Source organism: Malania oleifera, chromosome 9 (assembly GCF_029873635.1).
Source record: "Malania oleifera isolate guangnan ecotype guangnan chromosome 9, ASM2987363v1, whole genome shotgun sequence".
NCBI lineage: Eukaryota > Viridiplantae > Streptophyta > Magnoliopsida > Santalales > Ximeniaceae > Malania > Malania oleifera.
The window spans coordinates 4686202-4709826 of NC_080425.1; the positions used below are offsets into that span (position 1 = coordinate 4686202).

Below are 23625 nucleotides of genomic sequence, written 5' to 3' on the forward strand. Positions count from 1 at the left end.
GAAAATTGGATATTGTGTGCCTATTTCGGGTTTGAGTCTTGGATGTCTAAGGCCACAGAAGACCAAAAACGACAATGAGTGTTGGTATTAAAGGTCAGTGCTAAACTTTAGAGCCTTGAGGATTCAAAGATGGAATTTGAGTCGGCTAGGGAGAATATTGCGTATGCTTTGGAAATTTAGGGACATTGACCCTAGATTGATAAGATTGGTCAGGTGTTGTGTGGACTCATCTTTGGAGTGGAATGCGGGAAATGAGCTTTGATGTCATGCTTGGCATGGTAGCACCAAATGTTTGAGATTGCTAGATTTGGAGAGCCTTCAAAATATGGAGCTATCCTTGAAGTGTAATGTTGGAAATGAGACTTGACAATATATTTGGTGTGGGAACCTTATCTATCATTGAAAAATATGTGGAAAGGAAAACAAGAATTGGAATAAAGTTAGAAGAATGAGAGATTTAGAATGGATCCCTTTGCAGCTGAAAGGAGTTGCATTAACCTATAGGTAATGGTATTGGATCAGAATCTTACTAGAAAATATTAAGAAAGGGAATCGCAACCTAAATGTCATCTCAAGTATGAAGATTCCTTGGGCTGAATTGATGTGGGTCTCGTTTGATTTCAAGATCTAAGGTCGATTTTGGGAAAGGATTTCACTCCAGTTAATCAAATCATGAATCTTCTACACTTGTGAGGGAGTTTTTGTTTCTGAAGGACACGGATGAAATAAGGATCCATATCAAGAATTAGTAAGGTGGAATTAGAGGATTATTTTCTATCTTTGGAACTCGTGGTACTAAGGATGAGTACAGCTAGAGAAGACTTGGTTTAGTCTAATGCATCCATGTGTTACATGCATGCATCCATGTATATATATATATATATATATAGAAATACATCTAACCTACATGCATTCATGGTAACACATTTTCAAACGTGTGTATACATATATACTAACTTACACTCACCCAATTCAATCACACATGCACAAGATGCACTCACACATACCGTACACACATACCTGTACTCACCGACATTCACCACTATACATATAGTCATGCACGTGCATATATATCTACATGACTACATCCTAAATATGCATGCATTCACACACTTATACACATTGAATACACCATCACATGTACAAATGTATCTATAAACACATCGTTTCATGCAAACATACATGTTATGACAATCACCCTCACGTAGTCCATGCACATGCACAAAAACTTGCATATAAATACATGCATATATTATACACATACAAATACATACCTATACATTTACACATGCTCACGTGTATGCCTACCCATGCTGCCATGTGTCACGACACACATGTCCAACACACATCATTCTGTACATGTCATCCACATATATGCACCTACACCCATTCTACCAAGCAAGCAAATGCATACATTCATGTAAACACTCCTACGCATGTATGTTCGCCTATATGCATACAATCATATTTATACACATGCAGACAGCCCTCATCACTTTCATGCATGGAAATGGACATTGGAGTGTTTCCATGAATAAGGATGAGTACAGCTAGACAAGACTTGGTTTAGTCTTCTTGCCGCACGGGCACGAGTCTGTCACCTCTTGGGCAGATTAAGCCAACGCTGATTCCGCATGGCCTTGGAAGTCTGCCGCCCGGTGACAGATAGCCTTCGCTATCACCACCTATGATTACCATGTCATCCACAAAGAATCATTAAAATTTTATGAGCAGTGGTATGATCATTGAATACAAAATGATCTACATCACACCTCTGAAAATTAAAAGCAATCGCCAGTCGCTACTGCACCGAATCTACTAAAACTAGCACTGTGATATGGCTCCTTTTCAAGCATCATACCAACCTTGACTCCTGAGCAACAGACCAGGAAAGTTGTTCCACGTAAACCTCCTATTGAAGATCACTGTTGAAGAATGCATTCTAAACAGCCACGTGTTGTTAAGGCCAATGAGATGTGGTAGTCCAACTCATATACCTAAGGGCAGCTTCTAGCAACAACAACCAACAACAGACTTATAACACGAAGTTTGACAAGCTCAAGCTCCTAGGCTGAAGGAGCTAATATCAGTTAGGATTTATAGAATTCAAGCTTGAAATGTTAATGTTAAATACAAGGCCAAGTGGAAAGTTCAAATTCATTTAGGTCAAGTAAACTACTCTCTTAATTACCACTCAACATCAATCTACAGCATAAAACATGTGCTACTTAAAATGAACTAAGTATCCAGTCACAGAGATTTCCGGAAGTAGATTCAGATGTTGCACCAAGTCACAATCCTATTTTACTGTATAATATCCAAATAAGGAAAAGAAGAAAGAAAATCAATTGTTTAACTATTGCAGTTGCATCACATTAGCAAGTTTTTCAGGTCAATAAGGAAAGACAGACAGCAGTTGGTAATCTAAACAAACAGTAATGAAAGAATAAAAGATAAAAATGAATTCCTTACCTCAGCATCTGCTATAATAATTGTCACCAATATTCTAAGCTTTCGACAAAGTTTTCCATTCAAATGGGAGTCCAGCATATTTTTCAAGACTGGAACTTTGACAGGCTTCACATTCCCTGGAGGCATCCTAATTATGCTTGAAAGCCCCCCAACTTCAGTGACTCGAATGAAAATATCCTGACCAAGTTTGTTTTTTGGGATGATGAAGTAGTCTCTTTTGTGATGAGCACCTATAATTGATCTTCCACCAAAAGAAGGGGGCACTGCTTCCTGTTTCATGACATTGACAGAAGGGACTTGAAAATTAGAAAATCTGGGCATGCTAACAAAATAATGAAAAGCAACAAGTGAAATATAATGGTCATATTAAAAGGCCCAGTAAAACAGGAGGGAGTTACCTGTTTTTTATACGATTCATGGACATGACTAAGATTGTTCCAGCTTGCGTAAGCTTGAAAAATCATATTAGCATTAGAAATTGAAACATTCAAGTTTAGATCCCTCATAGAGGTTAATCGTACTTGAGAGGCTGCACCTGGGGCACTGAGATCATACTGGTACCTGTAAGTAACTACAAATTAAACACTAAACTAAAATAATAATTTTAATAAAACTCAAATAAAGCTGGAAGCACAATAACACTTCGTTGGATATTGGAGAAAGCACATTTATAAACAATATTTCTACAGTTTATGCTCCTAAACAATATTTCGTTACGCAGCAATGTTATAAACAAATGAGAAATTCTCCTAATTCATTAAGACAAAACTTAAATTATTTTTCTGATTTCTCTTTAAAAAATTATTTGCGAGAAAATATGAGTTTTTTTTTTTTTTTTTTGGGTTCCAAGTGCAACTGGGGGGCTGCCATACTGTTGACATAGGTTGAAATTTGAGTTGATGTGTGCTTGGATATTTAATTTCAACATGTTTCATCTTGTTTGAGTTTTGATGATTTCCAGAACTTTATTCATATATATCAACGGATAATCAATTAGCACTTGCAAGTGCTGATTTTTGTAAACGGACTGCTAGATGACTAATCAGATTCATCATAAGATGACTTGTCAAACATCTGATGCATAGCAACAAAATAATTATGCACTGTTATTCTTTAATGGGTATTCTATTCTATCATGTGCGCACCTTAAAACTCTCCTATAGCATAATCGTATTATACTTACATGGATTATTTGTTCTTAATCTCATTCCATGTGTGGACCCAAATATTATTCAAATATTAGCATGCAAATCTAAACACTTAATTCTCTCGCTATATTTTTCAAAATCCAGCACATCTTGACATGTAATTGTTTAATTTGATTATGTTAAGTCTTGATATACATTGCTGGCCCACAACCGAACAGATTAAGTTTTTAGGTAAAGTGGTAATCTAACATGGTATCAGAGCTGGTTACCAAAAGGTCTTGGGGGTTCTAGTCTTGTTGCCCGCGTTTAATGTAAGCTTGTCAAAAAAATTATCTTGCTCCCAATATGGGCATTATTTATTGTGTTATCCCCCCATGTGCAATTGGGCGGAATGTGCAGGGGAGTATTAAAGGCTTGAGATACATTGTTGGACCACAACCTAACAGCTTAAGCTTTTAGGTGAAGTGGTAATCTAACAGATAAAAACTTGAAAAGTAACTTACAAAAATATTCTAGCACATCAAAATTTGATTCTGAATCCTTTATACTCATTAATACAGATTTGAATTAAAGATTATATATTGCACTAAGGGCATCCGTGGGCCACAACGCTCCCAGCTTTGCAAGGGTAGGGAAAGGGTTGCACGATGTATGCAGGCCACTTTAATGTAGAGAGGCTGTTTCCTTGGACTCAAACCCATGACCAACCAACCAGTCACAAAGGAGCAACCTTGCTGTAGATTTGCCCTCTGAAGATTATATCTTGCACTTTCTTTGGAAATGTATTTGATTACTTACAAGAATCTGGAATGATGGGAACATAGTTTACTCACTTAATAAGGTATGATGTTGCAAATCAATTTGATTTATGATTCTTATTCAAAATTCAAAGTAGCCGCACTCACACTTGCTTACTCATCTTGTGCTTCACATATAAACTTGCTAATTTGCAATGCTTTTTGAATTATTGCATTTATAATGGATGTTGAAACTTTGATGAGCCTAAATCTTGGACTTTGTAGAAAGATTTCTTAACAAGAATCTGTGGCAACAGCTTTATATGAGTGCTATAATCTCTACAAGTAAATAAGACACACAAGAGACAGACAAATGTGAAAATATAGAAATCTATGCACACAAGTATAGCTTTCTAAATACTTCATATTTGCAAAAATAACCACAAAACTCTCCACATGCCAGCTAGAAGCCAACAACACTGACTCAATGCGCCAGCATGTGAGAGTTGTCTTGAGCAATATTTTTGTTCCAATTTTTTCCAGAGCCCCAAGAACTCCGATACATCACAACATGAAGGCACGAATCATGTACTATGGTTAAAATTTTAGCCATTTTTGGATTTTCAAATTGTAGCACCTTGTTAGTTTTTGTTTGATACGAGTTGTGTGTTGGCTTCTTTGTGTTGTGGCAACCTTATGCAAGTTCATTCATGACTTATTTGAGGTGGTCACCTTCTCCGTGGTTGTTGTGGTTGTTCTGTCTTAACCTTGTTATCGTTGGTCTAAGTTTCTTACTGTTGGGATGGAGTCCTTAAATCCCAAGAATATAGTTCCTTCATCATAGCCCCTAATAACAACCAAATGACAAGCTTAGGTAAATCGAAACACTTGTTTCAATCAAGCCTAGCAACAACAAAAGGAAATAAGTGTGGGTTCAAGAAGATGCATTGATGGTCTCCCGATTATGGAACTTAATGGAGCCCCAAACTGCATGAATATGCATGTATCTGTATAAATACAAGGAGATTATCAAGCTCCTATATTCTAGTAACATTACCCCTGAAGTACTTTCAGTTGCAACAAGGAAATAGGAGTGTCACTGGGTACTTTGCTGAGATGAAGTGTATTCATAAGAAGCTTAACGTCATGCAACCCGTAATTGCCAATGTTCATGAGATGCAAAAGCAAAGGGAGCGTTTGATAGTTCTTTAGGTTCATGCCGGTTTGAAACCTGAGTTTAAGGAAATCTGGTCCCAGATTTCTAGTAGTGCAGAGTTTCCATCATTTGTTGATGCTTACTCTCGTGTGCTTCGTGCTTCTTCCAGCACACATTCCCTATCCCTAGTTCTGAAAGGACTGCTTTCATTACACAAGGTGATTCCATTTTTCAACCAAGTAACTGCAGAAGTTCTTGAGGTGGTTCATGTGGCCGTGGTGGAAGAGATGGACAAGGTAGAGGCCTTCCGCACAAGTGCACTCATTGTGGACGAGGAGGTCATACTATTGACAATGTTGGGATCTCCATGGTAAACCTTGTCATCTTGCCAATGCAGCCACCACAGGTTCCACGCTTTCAGGCTCAAGTGGGGAGCATCATATTGTACCTATGTCTAAGGAAGAGTATTCCAAATTCCAATAGTACCAAGCATCCCAGAAAGCTTGTCCATCCTCTAGTACTACTCATCCTAATGCTTGGGTTATAGATTCAGCTGCCACTGATCATACCAGAGGCATGCACTTGAAAACTTACCTCGTGTTACTCTTAACACTGGGCGCACCACTACCGTTAAGTGAATAGAGACTATAAATCCCACTTCCTCTATCTCTATTCCTTTGGTTTGTATGTTCCCAAATTCCCCTTCAATCTCAAATCAGCCCCTTTGACCTGCTATCTCCTTCTACTGCTTGCACTGCTGCTGCATACTACTCCAAATCCATTGTCACCTCAGTCATTTTTCATTGAAAAAATTAAAACTACTAGCTCATTCTTTGAGTCATGTGTCTAGTCTTAAGTGTGAATCTTTTCAATTGGGAAATCATCATCATGTTCTTTTTGTTTCCTGAGTAAATAAACAGGCTGCTTGCCCTTTGATGTTAGTTAATTATGATGTTTGGGGTCCTAGTCGAGATGTGTCGAAGTTGGGTTTCCAATACCTTCTAGCCTTTGTTGATGATTATTTAAGGATGACTTGGTTCTATTTAATAAAGATCGTTCTAAGTTATTTCACATCTTTTATGCCTTTTTTTCTTTTAATAAAGAATCCATTTGAATTTCCTATTGGATACCTCAAAGTGATAGTACATCAATACCCAATTCAGTACTCATATGACCCATTCATCAATTATCATGTGCCCACACTCTTCAACAAAATGAGGTTATAGAGGGGAAAAGGAGACATATCTTTGAAGTCATTTGTACCTTTCTTTATCAAATGCATGTTCCTAAAGTGTTCTAGAGTGATGCTGTACTCACAGCCTGCTACCTTATCAACAAGATGCCATCTTCTCTTCTTGGTCGAGAAATTCCCTGCTACAATCACTTCCCTAATGTTCCAATTTTCTATTTGCCTCCTTATATATGCTGTGTGTCCTTTGTTCATCAACTAACCCTCGGGTGGATAAGTTGGGCTGTGATATAAAATGTGTCTTTCTAGGCTATTCATGTACTTAGCATTGGTGTTTTGTCCCTGCAACACCATACTATTCTCAGTCATTAAGTGCTTTTGACCTCGATGAGTCTCTCCCTTTGCCTAATCTTCCAGATTCTAGTCTAGCAAAGAGAACCCCCCACCCCCCCCCCCCCTCTTCAAAGCTTATATTACTATGCCTTTAGTCTCCTCATCTATGATCATATTTCTCATAATGTTGATCCTCCCATTGTTGTTCGGAAAGGTAATCGCACAGGTATAAAACATCCCATCTCCAAATTTGTTTGTTAGGACCTCATGTCACCATCCTATTATTGTTTTGTTACGTACTACTATGTCCCTTTTTGCTCTTCCTAAATCTTTTTCTGGAGCCTTAGCCCACTTTAGGTAGAAAAATGCAATGGTTGAACAGATGAGTTCATTACAAGAAAATGATACTTGGGAATTGGTATTTCTTCCTCCCAAATGTGGTTGGTTGTCACTGAATACTGTGGAAGTCAACCCTAATGGTTCTACAACACATATAGATGCACGTCTTGTTGCTAAAGGATATACTCATGTGTATGGTTTGGATTATAACACATTTTTCTGGTCACCAAACTTACCTCAATACTTTTGTTCATCTCCATCACCACTACTTACCATTGGTATCTACATCAATCAAATGTGAAGAATGCCCTCCTACATGGTGATCTTGAGGACGAGGTCTAAATGGAGCAACAACCTAAGTTTGTTACTTAGACAGACTCAAGCTTAGTATGTCAATTTAGAAGCCATAGCTTAAAACAATCTTCTAGAGCATGGTTTGGTTGGTTTAGTGCTATAGTAGTTGAGTTTGGCCGTTGATGTGTAGTATATCACTCTTTTTTTATGGTCAAACTCCATCCGATATGGCTCTACTTATTGTGTATGTGAATAATACTGTAAGTACAAGTGATGATGATCAAGGTGTTTCAGGCCTCAAAACACTTTCTACAGACTAAGGTTCAAACCAAAGATTTGGGGCCGTTGAAGTACTTTTGGTTATAGAATTAACCATCACATAGAGGATCCATTTTTTCAGAAAAAAAAAAACATGTACATAAAATTTTGGATGAGACTCGGTTGTTGGGATCCAAACCTATTGATAAATCCATGGATCTTAATAGCAAGTTTCATATGGATGATTTGTGCCAGACCCAAATGTCACATGAGACTTGCTGAAGAGTTAAATTATATTAGTCTCACTTGGCCAAACATACCTTTTGCAACAAGTGTCGTTAGTCAATTACTAGATTCTCTGAGGGCAAGTCACTAGGATGTGGTAATTCACATCCTAAGATATCACAAAGGTGCACTTGGAAGAGGTCCCTTATATCAAGATTATGTCCACACTTATTTAGGATATACAGATACAGATTAGGCCCAATAACCTTTCGATAGAAATTCACAACTAGATAATGCATCTTTGTTGGTGGTAATTTGGATTCCTAGAGGAGTACGAAGCATATTCAAGACATCAAGCCGACTACTGAGTCAGAATATAGGATCATGGTTTAAACTACATATGAACTTGCATGGTTAAAAAACATGTTGGAAGACTTGGGTTTTCCATGTTCTTAGTCTATGAAATCGATGTTTTATAATCAAGCTACTATTCATATGGCCTCCAATCCAATCTTCCATCAGTGGACAAAACACATTAGAGTTGATTGCCACTTTGTATGGGTGTAACTTGTGTACAAGCTCATTATAACCACTTATGTGAAGACACATTAGAATTGATTGCCACTTTGTATGGGAGAAACTTGTGTACAAGCTCATTACAACTACTTATGTGAAGTCTGATGCGCAAATTGCTGACTTGTTTACTAAAGCTTTGGGGGGGTATTTGAGTTAAATCCATTTGAAACAAGATAGGAGCATATGATATCAATGCTCCAACTTTAAGGGGGCGTTCATGGTTATATTGGTCTTTTAGCATTATTAGTGTGTTAATGTTATGTTAGTAAGTGTGAGCTAGTAACAGCATTATGGTACAGGGAGAGACCTATCATTGTGATTAAGTCTGTCAAATCACCAAATACTTACAACAGTTGTGCAGAATATCTTGTTCAGGCAAATTTTCGAGAAGTTCTATACCTTGACATGAGTCATAGGAAAATTTGAAGGTGATGCAATTTTTTGCACATTTTGCAAAAGGAACAGCTTCCACTCCTAGAGGTTGCCAAAAACAGAGGTAATTTGACATTTGATTGCCTGAAGGCCACATGAAAGGATAGAGATGGTTTGATATTCCGGATTCATATGAGTGTTTATGAGGCTTTCGGGTGCGAGAAATGGGCTAGTGCTTGAGTGTCGAGATGAACAATCAAGAGTTAAAGAACACCATTATATTTGCACCGTTTCCCGAAAACAGAAAATTTTTCTCCAAATTTTGTAACTTAGATTTGTTTTCTGGTTTTCTAATTTCAGTATAGCATTTAGTCTGTGTACTTGCATTGGTATCCCCTAGCTGCACTTAGGCAAAAATTTACCAATAAAAAAAAGAAAAGAAAAAAACTACACTTCATTTAACAGCTGTGGATAATAACTTCCTACTAAAGATAGGATTTCTAGATAATGCAAGCATATGAATTTACAATGTGTTTACAAAAATGCAGAAACTATGGATCATATTTCTTTACATTGTCACTTTATTCAGAGTCTCGCATCACATGGCTGTAAATTATCCAATTCTGAATTGCAGTTATCATAATATTGTCGCATGATTGGATAAAATAAGAACATAAAAGGCTTCATCACTGCTCTGGAATGTATGGACACAAAGAAACAATATATTAGTTCAAGGAAGGTCTTCTAATCCTTATTTTGCTCTTGACAGTTCTGTTTAAGTTTTATCCAACTATATAAATAGATTTTTAATTTTGGTTGATGACCACTGATGCAAAGTTTATAGTGTGGTAGCAACTGTACAAGCAAACTTCCATGTATAAAGATTCAATATATCAGTTGGAAACTACATGAAAACCACTTTTATTAAACTTTATTAATGCTTAAGCTTGTTGGCCCACAACCTAAAAGCTTAAGCTTTCCCGTACAGTGGTAATCTAACAAGGTATCAAAGCTGGTCACCAGGAGGTCCTGGGTTCTAGTCTCATTGTCCACGTTTATTACGTGGTGTTTAAAATATATATATTCTAGAATGAGATAACTTCTTGTGGAAATAATTATCATTAATCCTAACATAGATACAGGTCTGTATAAATAGATGCACAGCAGAAGAATAGAAGAAAAAAACCAAGAAGGAAAGAATCAAAGATGCTAACTTCTAAGGAAACTAAATATTCTAGGATATTCACACATTTACAGCCGAGATTCTCCTAGAAAAATAGGAAAGTTGACTAAACAGATTTGAAACTTTCCAACACTCCCCCTCAAGCTGGCTTGAAGATATCTTCCATGGCCAGCTTGCTAATGAAGTTTTCAAACTGTTTCTTTGGCAGTCCCTTTGTCAGTATGTCTGCTACTTGCTCAGTTGTCGAGATATATGGCAGATAGATTACTCCCTCATCTATTTTCTCCTTGATAAAATGCTTGTCTACCTCCACGTGTTTAGTTCTATCATGAAGAACTGGATTGTGAGCGATAGCTATTGCAAGTTTATTGTCACAATAGAGTTTCATTGGTAGTGAATTAGTAATCCTTAATTCTTCCAGCAACCTTTTGATCCGTAGTGCTTCATCAATTCCATGAGCAACAGCCCTAAATTCTACCTCTGCATTACTCCTTGCCACCACATTTTGTTTCTTGCTGCCCCATGTTACTAGGGTTCCTCCAACAAAGATGCAATAGCCAAAAGTTGATCTTCTATCAGTGATACTTGCAGCCCAACCTGCATCAGTGTATACTTTGAGCTGTAAACTCCCATGTCCTCCAAATAATAAACCTTTACCTGGAGTCCCTTTTAGGTACCTTAGAATCTTGTACACATCATCAAAATGCTCGGGTCTTGGTGAGTGCATAAATTGACTTACCACGCTTGTTGTAAAGGCTATGTCAGGACGTGTATAAGAGAGATAAAGGAGTTTCCCTACCAATCTTTGGTATTGCTCTCTGTTGATCACTTCTTCAGTCTTAGCTAATTGGAGTTTTATGTTTGGCTCTATAGGTGGTTCTGCTACTTTGCACCTTAGCAGACCTATTTCTCCAAGTAAATCAAGCACATACTTGCGTTGGGAAACAAAAAATCCTTTCTTTGACCTTGCAAATTCCATACCAAGAAAATACTTCATGCCTAAGTCTTTGATCTCAAATTCCTGAGCAAAGATCTTCTTTAACCTCTCTAGCTCATTGCTATCATCACCTCTCAGAATTATATCATCTACATAGACAATAAGGATAGCCATTTTACCTTCACTCGTGTGTCTATAGAACATGGTATGATCGGCTTGACCTTGGCTACAGCCATGACTCTTTACTACCTTCCCAAAGTGTTCGAGTCCATACAATTATTTCCTCAATTTGCACACCTTGCCTTTGCCATCTTTCCCTTCAAATCCTGGAGGTAGATCCATAAAGACTTCCTCCTTCAAGTCTCCATTTAAGAAGGCATTCTTCACATCTAGTTGATATAAGGGCCAGTTAGAGTGAGCAACTAAAGAGAGCAACACACGTATTGAGTTCATCTTGGCTACATGAGCCAATGTTTCTTGGTAGTCAATTTCATATGTTTGAGTGAACCCCTCCGCCACAAGTCTTTTTTTCTACCTTTCTATACTCCCATCAGTCTGAAATTTTACCGTAAATACCCATTTACAACAAACAGTCTTCTTCCCCTCCGCTAGGTCACCAATTTCCCCAGTGTCGTTAGCAATTAGTGCATCCATCTATTCTTGAACAGCCAATTTCCATTTCGGGTGATCTAGTGCTTCCTGAATGGTTCTTGGAATAAACAGATGATAAACATTTGAAGTAAAGGCCTTATGAGAATCGAAGAGTCTATGATAGGATAGATGGTTGGAAATAGGATGTGTGGTACAGGTTCTAACTCCTTTCCTAAGGGCAATGGGCAGCTCAAGGTCATAAAAATTATCAAAACAAGGATCTGGAGAAGAAAAAGTACCTGGAGTATGTGAAGAAGGACCAACTTGTGTAGGTGATGATGATTGGCCTTGCTCTGGATTTGAAGAAAAAGCTCTATTATTCTGATGATTTCTTCTTCTGGTATAAACACAAAGCTCAAATGAGGGAATTTTTTATAGTACTTCTCCCCCTGTTTGTGAATCAGGCATGCCTTGTATAGGTAGACTAGGATTTCCATTATTTTTGCTAGTTAAAGTATCGGTTTCCTGACCCTTTAAAGAGTGGATGTCAATGTCAAGGAAAACATTTGGAAGAGGCTTAAAGGTTTGCTAGAACTCATCTTTAGTTTCCTTTTTCTCCCCCCTGAAGATAGTTATGGCCAAAAAGGGCTTGTTTTCAATAAAAACATCCATACTGATATGAATTATGCTCGTCAGAGGGTTAAAACATTTGTACCCTTTTTTATTTGGAGAATATCCAAGGAAAACACATTTTTCTGCCCTAGGATCAAGCTTGGATCAAAGATTAGTAGGTATATGAACAAAAACAGTGCATCCAAACACTTTTAGTGGCAGGTCTGATGTTATCTGGCATGTAGGAAACAATTTTTTTAGGCATCTAAGGGAGTGATGTATTTTAGCACTCGAGTAGGCATCCTATTAATGAGATAACATGCAGTTAAAATAGCATCACCCCATAGATACTCAAGAACTTGCATTGAAAACATTAGGGCCCGTGCAACCTCTAACAAATGGCGATTTTTTCTCTCAGTAATGCCATTTTGTTGTGGGGTGTCACAACAAGTAGATTGATGTTGAATACCCTTTGTTGAAAGAAACGTTCCTAAACTTTTGTTAAACTATTCAAGACCATTATCAGTTCTAAGGATACTAATTTTCGTTTAGAACCAAGTTTCAACCATATTATAAAAATCCTGAAAAAAAATTTCAACCTCAGATTTGTCACTCAATAAGTACACCCAACACAAACGTGTATGATCATCAATAAACATAACAAACCATTTCTTACCAGAATTAGTAGTGATTTTTGAGGGACCCCAAACATCACTATGAATTAAATATAAAGGTTTGGAAGAATGATAAGCTTTTGATTGATAGGAGCTTCGGTGTCTTTTGGATATGTGGCAAACATCACAATGAAGTGAATTGCAATACATTTTTTTAAATAAGCTAGGAAACAAATGTCTTAAATAGAGAAAACTAGGATGTCCTAGTCTAAGATGCCAAAGCATTATTTGTTCACGTACAAAAACAGAACTAGTACTACTACTCAAACCCTGAGCTTGTTTATTGTTGAATAAAGTCTCATCGAAGTAGTAGAGTCCATCAATCATCCTAGCACTGCCAATCATCCTTCCCGAGAGTTGGTCCTGAAATTCACAATGGGAATCAAAGAAAATGACACAAAAATTAGAATCCCGAGAGAATTTACTAACAAATAGCAAGTTACAAGCAAGTTTAGGGACATGAAGGACAGATTTGAGTTCTATTTTTTCAGAGATTTGGACAAAACCTATTCCAGCAATGGATGAAAAGCTTCCATCTACAATTCTAATCTTTTATTACTAGAACAAGGAGAATAAGATTGAAACGATTGTGAGGTACTAGTCATGTGATCAGATGCACCAAAATCAATAATCCATGGTGCAAGATTTAAGCAACAAGGGTAGGCACTAGAGTTATCACCTGTTTCGGCCAATGAACCAGTAGGAAGACCAAAGGAAGAAGTAGATTTCAGTAGTTGAAGAAGATGATCCACCTGCTCAGCACTTAGGAAATTAGCTTCATTGGCTTTAGGGTCTGCATGATTGCTGCCAGAGGATCCAGATTTGTTGCTCTTCCAGTTTGCTGGCTTTCCATGGAGTTTCCCGCAATTTTCTCAAGTGTGGCGTGGCTTATTGCAATAGTCACACCATACTCGAGGCTCATCGTCCAACCTCCTTTCATTAAAGTAAGGTCACTGTGCAGAAATATTAGCAGTAGCCAAATCTGTGTTACCAGCAGCATGAGAAGCAGGATTATTGGCAGCAAGTAGAGCAGAATTTTCCAGTCTCATCCTCCTTTTTCTTTGTTATCACACTCCCTTGACAATCTTCTCGTCGTACTTTAGAAAATACTTCCCCAGTGGGGGTAGAGGCTATCTCCCTAGGATTCTTCCCCTTATATCATCAAACTCATCATTAAGTCCAACCAGGAATTTAAAAATTCTTGCATTCTCCACAATCTTCTTATTGTGATTGCAATCAGCAGGATTTTTCCATTCATAATCATTGAATAAGTCCAGATCTTGCCATAGGCCCTTAAGAACATTGAAATACCTTGTTACACTGCCATCTCCTTGATAAGTATTGCTGATCTTCTGCTGCAATTCATAAATCTGAGAGTAATTCCCAAGGTCAGAGTACATTTGACTCACATTGTCCCAGAGTTCCATTGCAGTAGAATAGCACATGTAATTAGCACTAATCTCTTCATCCATAGCATTCACGAGCCATGCTATCACCATGGAATTTTCAGCATCCCATATAGCATAGGATGGGCCTGTCTTCTCGGGCTCCTTAGGTTCACAAGTCAAGTACCCTATCTTCCCTCTTCAACGAATATACATCCTGACAGATTGTGACCACCATAGGAAGTTGGCCTCATTCAATCGTATAATGGTAATTTCGACAGAGTAAGGTTCAAAATGGGTAGATCTTGTTTCAAGTTTGGTTTCAGGTTTAGCTTTGTTTGAAGTTTCAACCATGGCTACAGCAACAGAAGAGATTAGGGTAGAGTTGAACAAGGAAGAAAACCATATAGAGATTAGGATCAGATTGGAGCCGCCAAGGGAAACTAGGGTTTACACAAGGCCAAGCGCTGGACCTAGCTCTGATACCATCTAAAATGAGATAGCTTCTTGCGTAAGATAGGTACAGGTCTGTATAAATAGATGTACAGAAGAAGAATAGAAGGAAAGAACCAAAGATGCTAACTTCTAATGAAACTAAATATTCTAGGATATTCACACATTTACAGCCGAGATTCTCTTAGAAAAAAAAGGAAATTTTACTAAATTGGGGTTTTATCTAGGATATTCACACATTTACACACATTTTATTCCTTGTAATGGGTTTTATCTATATGCGTTTCTCTCCCCTCGTGCAATTGGGCTACATGTGCAGGAGAGTGTTAAAGATTGATATTCATTGTTAGCCCACAACCTAATAGCTTAAGCTTTTAGGTAAAGTGGTAATGTAATGTTAGGATTCCCAAATCAATTGGGATTTCTATTTAATGTTATGATTCCCAAATCAATTGGGATTTCTAATTAATGTGTTATGATTCCCAAATCAATTGGGATTATATTAGATTCAGTCCATTGCGGACTTGGATAGGGACATTTACATTCCTAATAGGAGTAGGATTCCCTATCCTATACATATGTGCAACCTGATGAGGCTTTTTCATTCAAGCAATAACATAATTGATAGCCCTTGGCTAATTTGGAGACAGATACCCTCGAAGCGATCAACCCTATTTTCTCTTTCTAATTTTCATCCTTTTAATTTCCCCAATTTCTCTACACTAAAACCCAAGGGTCGTATCATTCCGCATCAGAATTGGCGTTCTTGTGGATGCTAATAACCCCCGACAAAAGCAAGATCTTAGAATTCTTGATCTTCACTCGTACACAATGGCCTCATAAAATTTAAAGAAGACCCATCACAAATTACTCGCTAAACTACTCATTACATCTTCTGATAAAGAGAGAGATGATGATTCCTCTACACCATCTAATCATAAGGAGCAGTCGTAACTACACAAAAGAGGTTACAAGGAGAGGTGATCATGGTCCTCCTCGTATGAAGGTGGAATTTCCTCGGTGGGACACTGATGACCCTATTGCCTGGCTTTCTAAGGCAGAAAAAATACTTTTGCTTTCAACCCACTCTAGAGACATCTAAAGTTGAGATTGCTAGTTTTAATATAGATGGTGATGCTATTCAATGGAATGAAAATTTGTTTTTGGATTACTTGTCCAATTTGGACCCAATGGACCTCAGAATATTGATAGAGAACTAGCCAAATGCGCCAAACTAGCATTGTCTTGGATGACTAGACACTGTTTGAGCGGCTATCAAATAGGACTAAAGATTTGAATGAAAGCCAACTCGTCAATAGTTTTATTGAAAGTATCCTACCTAATATCCGGCATGATGTCAAAGTGCAATGACCAGGGACTATGACCACTGCAGTTTCCTTTGAAGGTTGAACGATGTCATACCAGCAAGGCCACTGGCAAGTAAAATATGAGTAGCCCTATCATACCACCTACTCCTCACAATCCTCCTACCAAACGATTGACTCAGGAGGAACTTAAAAAGCGATCAACAAAAGGTTTGTGTTGGCATTGTGATGGGAAGTAGCATAGAGGGCACCCTTGCAAAAAAGGACAACTCTTGATGATTGAACCAGCGGATGAGCCAGAAGAAGTTAAAATGATTGCGCTTATTCAAATCAGGAAGATACAAAATCTAATGATAATATGAATCTATCACTTCTTAAGTTCATGCTTTAGTTGGGTACACTAGTCCTTGAACCATGAAAATTAAATGCTTCCTAAGACGCCAACCTATTATTATCATAATTGATATATGTAACACTAATGACTTCATGGACACTAAAATTGCTAAACAACTAGCCCATCCTATGGAACAATGTAAAAAGTTCGATGTGAAAGTTGCAGATGGAAGGAACTTGGCATATCAAAGCACGTGTCTGAAGGTTAAACTTACAATGCAAAATCAAGGGTTGCATGCTTATTTCTTTTTGCTAGCACTAGGAGACTATGAAGTGATTTTGGGAATTGAATGGTTAAGGACTTTGGGTGATATAGCTTGGAATTTTTCTAAATTGGTTATGAAGTTCGTCATGAAAGGCTAGAGAGTGACTCTTAAAGGCAAACATTGTGGTTATGTCACCAAAATTTTAACTTTTTAAGTCATCTTATGGAGAATGGCTGCCTAATACAATTTCGAGCACCAAAAGAGTTACAACATTAATCTGATGAAGCTGAAGGGCTAAATCTCTTATTTCCGAATTTTTTGATCAATTTGTGGCCATAGGGATTGCCACCTTAGCAAATACAAGATCACTGCATTCCTCTATTTTCAGGTAGTATCCATACCAACGTTCGTCCTTATCGCTACCCTTATTTTCAAAAATCACAAAATAGAAAAGATAGTGAAAGAAATATTAGATGTTGGCATAATTCAACCAAGTGTTAGTTCATAATCTTCTCGTCTTATTGGAGATGAAGAAGATGGCTCTTGGTGGATGTGCATTAATTATCAAGCACTAAACAAGAACAATATGAAGGATTAATATCCTATCCTTATTGTGGATGAATTGTTAGAGGAGTTGGGAGGTGCCTGGTAATTCAACAAACTCGACTTGAGATCAGGCTGTCACCAAATTTAGGTATATGAGGATGACATCCAGAAGAGTACGTTTAGAACTCACGATGGTCATTACAAGTCGTTGGTTATGCCTTTTGGGTTAATTAAGCGCCTTTGACCTTCCCAAGCCTCATAAAAAACATTTCCCGACCTTCCCTACAAAAGTTTGTCTCATATTTTTTGATGATATATTGATCATTAGCTCATTTTTTAAGATCATCTATGTCATTTGCGAATTGTACTCGCCACTCGTGAGCATCATTTAATTGTCAAGAAATCAAAATACAGCTTTGCTCGACCATATATGAAATACCTTGGGCATACTGACTTACCAATTCTAAGTCACAAGCAATTCTAGATCGCCAAGTGGTCAAAAATAGAAGTTGAGACATCACAGAAGTTTTAGTTCACTGATCTCACTTACTAGCTGAATATGCAACTTGGGAAACTTATCAATTCTTGCAGGAAGAGATTCCCAGAGTTTATTGCTGCTCAGGCTTAACAAGGCTGATTCAAGGGGGCACGAATGTTAGGATTCCCAAATCAATTGGGATTTTTAATTAATGTGTTAAGATTCCTAAATAAATTGGGATTTCTAATAAATGTATTGCAATTCCCAAATTAATTGAGATTCTATTTCATGTTGGGATTTTTATTTAATGTGTTACAATTTCCAAAACTAGGATTGAGTCCATTAAAGACTTGCATTGGGATATTTTACATTCCAAGTAGGGAGTAGGGTTTCCTACCCTATATACATATATAGGTAACCCTACAGGGATTTTTCAGTCAAGCAGTAACATAATATATATCCTTCAGCTGATTTGGAGGCAGATCGCCTCAAAATAATAGAACCTATTTTCTCTTCCTATTTTCCATCCTTTCAATTTCCCCAATTTCTCCATGATAAAACCCTAGAGTGTTATCATCCAATGAACTTAATTTTGATGGATCTGTTAGAGATGCATGATCTCGCACTTTGATATTATGGATTTCCATGGGGTTTCAATCTGCAGTATAATTGGATTTTTTGCAAATTCAGCTGTGCCAGTCACTTAGGGTTGTGCATCATGCCAAATTACTCAAATCTAGAGAAGAAGGCATCACAAGGAGTCTTCAAGAAGGGGACTCAAAGCTAATTATATATTATTAAACTATCAAGTACCCTGGAAGCTTTGAACTTTACTGAAGAATATTAGGACTTCATTACTTAAATTTGAGGATGTTAGAATTTGTAGAAGAGTGCAGTTGAGAGGGCAATGCTGGACAGGTATTTAGATCCGCTGGATATAGCATTTTATTATGAACAAAATCATAAGCAGCCTCATAGGTTTGATCCATACGTGCTGTCTCTCCCTCCCTCCCTCTCCACAATGAAACATAACATGGTATTGATTGAGTCTCATTTTTTGTTCACTTTTTGAAATTACTGTTCATTGTCTCTGTTCATTACTACTGCTTGTCACTGCCTTTAAGTCACAGTTCACGAACAGTTAACCCACATGAAATCAGCTTTCTGGTAGGTCATGGCGACGCCACAAATTGATGCATCTCTCCTGGGCAAGCGGAACCCCTCAAGAAAGGATTCGACATTCTTAAAGCTGTGAATTTTGAACTTTTCTGGACTTCATTGAAATTACTGTCAGAATTTTTTGGTCGGGTTCACATCTCCAGTAATTAGCTGCCTGTTTGCTGCACAACTCATATTTATAGAAAGGCAAACCAAGTGGTGGACAGTCTCCTAATTTAATCATACTGTAAAGTGTTCATGTTTGGAATTGAGTTGCATTTTAAACCATAATAATAGGACTGTCCCCCTGCCACCATGTATTATTTCTTAATAGTCTTGTGCTGAGGAAGTATATTATTTCAATTAATTTCAATTAGCACCTTCAGCAACCAACATCAAACTGTCTATATGAACATGGGGCATTAAAATATAATTTAATGCTTAGCATAAATAGTGACAATAATAACCTCAAGAATCCGTCAACTGGCTCGACAAGGGGCTCCCAAGCATCATACTTATCACTGTATGACCTTGCTGCCAAGGAGAAGCTGACAGTCGAATTCAAATAATCAGATCTCCCGTGCAAACTAAATCCAATGCTGCTCAAAGAAATATTAAACAATGGAACCATCTGCAAAATTTCAGGAAGGATAAACAGTCATATTGCAGCAATGGTGCAACTTAATCTGAGATTGGCAATTCATCAAACAAAGATATATTGAACAATATAACCATCTACAATTTAGCAAAAGAATCACGTAACAAAAAGAAAATAAAAGACGCAAATCATAAGTTTCTCCTAGTGCACTGAACTTTTCAAAAGTTGTCTTCTATGCTTCAAAAGAATATGCCTACATCCACCGTCTTAAATTTCCGAGAAAATCACCACCAAAATCTGTCATAATTTGATGAAATTTTAACCATAAATGAAATTTAAATTTTGATATTAAAAACCCAAATTGACATTTCTTTCTAGAATTATCTTCTTTTTAAAATAAAAAAATCAAAACTAAAGATTATCACAAGAAGGATATGAAAAAAATTTTCATATCATTCCAAAAGCCTAAAAGCTAAACTTATCTATTAGCTACAACATTTTATTTTACTACTTACATTTGTATAATGAATAATATTTATCTAATTTATAAATTTCATTTATCAATCCAGTATGTTTAATATGAAGAATATATTACTGTTATTGCATTTTATACACCACATACCTATTCTTGATGCATTTTGTTTATAATAATATAGTTCTAAATCTTGCATTTTTACGTCTATTGATAGTTCCTAGAGTTACATAAGGCTGTGTTTCATATGCAGACTAAAATAAGGACCCTTTGACCATCTTTGGTGTGACATAGGAGCATAACAACAGTGGCCAGGAAGGAACACCCTACTCTTTTACGTGGGATAAGGTTGGCTGGTTCCCACCCACCGGCCGAAACATTCACAAACTGAGATAAAAAACACATTATCAATCTAAGACCATTAATATACCAAAAATATATTAGTTTCAAATCTCAAGTTCACAGATAACTAAAGAGTGAAATAATGAAACCAATAGTTCTTACCATACCACCATAGTCATCAAAAAGTGCAGCAGAGAAGGTCCTAATTTCTGCATCAATGACAGTATCATCTGAACCAGCTGGCATATTTGCATCTGCAAGCTTAAAAGCAAGCCTTTTTGGAGGTTTTTTGAAACCAGTACGGGCAAGGAAAGTTCCCAAGTCATTAGCAACTGCCCATATGCTAAATGGCTCTGTTGTGACCTTGGAATCTGATGAATCCCACAGACTTTCTTCCAAAAATTGATCCCCAGAAACCATATCGTTGCGCATGCATCTTAGTGAACTGAAATCATGTTTCTTTGGTGTACTCTTACATGTAATACAACCCAAGGAAACAAAGCCTGGGGGAGCTTGGGGCAGCCAGAAAGAAATGCTTTCTACTCCCCTGTATTTTTTAATCTGTCCAACAAGTTGGTAATCCAGAGGACTTTTGAAAAGTTCATCATCTCCAGAATCATGAAGAACAAGGCAACTGTTTGGAGGCTCATACCTACATCCACAATTTTCGTACAAGTTCTATTATAATTAAGTAAATACATAAATGAATAAGAAACCAGCAATGCAACAGTACATACCCTTGAGCAGCAATATCACCAAAATAGACCATTCCTTGAGGGACTACAGGACGCCATATGGACAGTTTCTTCCTTGAGCCTGAACCACGATTCCACCATATCAACTTAAAACTAGCAATAGCCTCAAAACGTCTGCCAGAGTTTGCAGCTGATGATCTTTCTGATTGTACGTTGGGAGCTTGACCAGAAGTAGGTAGGAGTTCAGAGCTCTTAGAAGGTTTTGGAGACACTGCTGGAAGCTGAAAAAATATATGACGCAATTCATATGCTTTGCCTCTTAAGCTCAATGTAGTGGGGTCAGCTGGCAAGAAAGTGCCAATAGAATTATCCACACGCCAGAAGGCCAAACTTGAGTGGTATCTGAAATTCAATCAATGAGGTGAGAAGCATATCAAAAATCATCAACATGAAATCTGAATATCAATTAGCCAATTTGTTTACTGAATCCATGACATATTATATTTATTTGTAACAAGCTAGGAGCCTAGCAGCATACAATCTACATGCATCAGCTTCAGGGGGAGTGTTAAGTGTGTTACCATGGGATTAAGGGATATTACTAGCCTTCTATGTATATGAGGAGAACTATAAATGCAATGGAAGACCGAATCTCTTTTTTGGGTTCTTCAGAAGTAACTTCAATTCTCTCTGTTTGATTTTTTTCTCTTACCAAATCTTTGCTACTGCACTCTGCAGATATGTATATGCCGTCATATAAAGTTTGAAGCTGACTAACAGTAATATGCTACTACAATATTCCTGTCTTAGATACTAGTTATAAGTTCCACTATGTTCGCACATTTTGATTCATTCAAGCAGCAATGTGCTTGGTGCTTTTCATGACTTACAGCTCAACACTTGTCAAGAGTTATGAGCTAATGGAAGCTCCTATTTCCCTGGTTGGGAATATCACAATCCATCATATGGGTTAAGAAGTGTGTGTGGGAAATAACAGGAATTAAATTCTGAAAATTCCACGTACACATTGCTAGAAGTGACTGTAATGCAATCCCTCAATGCACAAGGAGAAACTAATGAAGCCAAGATGCAGAAAGCGGAAGAAACCGATGGTTGTGTTCCTCTTGGGGTAACTACACATCCCAATGCAACATATCCTTTTGGTGCTTCAGGAAACCAAATGGAACAGTTTCCATCACCTCTGCCAAGTGCATTATTTGTTATTTGACTGTAATAATTGTCAGCTTGGAAATCAGAAATGTCTTCAGAATTTAAGGGTGGCCATATTAACTTGAAGGATACAGGCCTCTTCACTCTTATAAAACCAGTATTTACAGCAAGAACTCCTTTTGTAGGAGGTTTGTCCCTGTTGATAGAAGAAAGATTTTATAAGTATTGTTGATATAGAATTCAATCTAATAAATCTAAAAATGGGTTTTATAAAAATTTTGTTACTGACAGTGGTGTCAGATAGTCACCAAGAACAGCAAAACCAGGTGGTGCACGAGGTCTCCAGAAGGCATATATTTGGTCACAACCAGGATCTGCAAGGTAAGATAATTTAGGTGATTACTCAACCAAAAGAAACCTCTGAAATATTAACAGATTCCAGAACAACACAAAGAAAGAAAACAAGGCATCTTAACGTACCTTCAATTGTTCCAACTTTATCAAACTCTGAGCAGACTACTGTCATTTTCTTTGATGTCATCCTTAGAAATGCCAAAAGATCCTCTTCAACTGCTAAAAACAGTTTCAAAATACTGAAGGAAAAATTAACAAATACATCTGAAACATCCAGATGTATGTTCGTCTTTCCAGAAGCACTTGAAAATTTTACAGAGGTGTCAAGAGGCTCTAGAATTCTGATTCCATTGCTCTCCATAGTTAAACCGAGTGCATTTGCACTCATTTCGGTTGTATCCCCCTTCAAAACAAGCCTGGAAGCACCATAATTGCATTAAAATTTGTTCTCATTACTTCATTATTTACATTTTACACTTCACATAAAATTTTACTTCCAAACCATGGGCACAAATTCAAAGCAAGAATAAACATAGAGATAACCAACAAAGACAGAACTTAGGTCCATTAATTGTTTTTTCCTTATAAAACTTTAATGGAGACAAGGTATGAAATAAATTTCATGGTATCTGGCACAATGAAGTGATATGAATAGGTTCATTATGTGCTTAAAAAGGAACAAATTTGACCAAACTGAGGACATAAAAGGAAATCAAATGTCATTTACCAACATTTTATACGAAAATCATGCTTTCAATTACAAATTAGATTTAGCAATCAAGGAGACTCTTGCTTTGGGCTTTGTAGAGATTGGCGTCCCCCCCCTCCCCCCCGGCGGGCCCTAATGCTCCCCGCTTTGCAAGGGTAAGGGGAGGGCCGTCATAGTGTACGTGGTAGAATAAATTTGAGGGAGACAAAAAATTTTGTTTGAAGGTTGCAGAAAAATATCCTAGG

General features: G+C 37.3%; 1 protein-coding gene across 4 annotated transcripts in view; it reads right to left on the reverse strand.

Annotated features, from left to right (window-relative positions):
• Window positions 1-23625, reverse strand: part of LOC131164992 (uncharacterized) — a 221741-nt gene that overhangs the window by 104200 nt on the left and 93916 nt on the right. For all 4 annotated transcript variants that reach the window (XR_009139382.1, XM_058122576.1, XM_058122575.1 and 1 more), the window contains exons 35-42: window positions 22798-23087; window positions 22607-22691; window positions 22172-22513; window positions 21190-21549; window positions 20615-21104; window positions 19508-19671; window positions 2871-3033; window positions 2473-2742 (exon numbers count right to left, since the gene is read on the reverse strand). Coding sequence is in view for 3 of the 4 variants with exons in the window: in XM_058122576.1 (XP_057978559.1) it covers window positions 2473-2742; window positions 2871-3033; window positions 19508-19671; window positions 20615-21104; window positions 21190-21549; window positions 22172-22513; window positions 22607-22691; window positions 22798-23087 (2164 nt within the window). In the remaining variant the exon portion in view is untranslated. The remainder of the gene's footprint in view (window positions 1-2472; window positions 2743-2870; window positions 3034-19507; window positions 19672-20614; window positions 21105-21189; window positions 21550-22171; window positions 22514-22606; window positions 22692-22797; window positions 23088-23625) is intronic.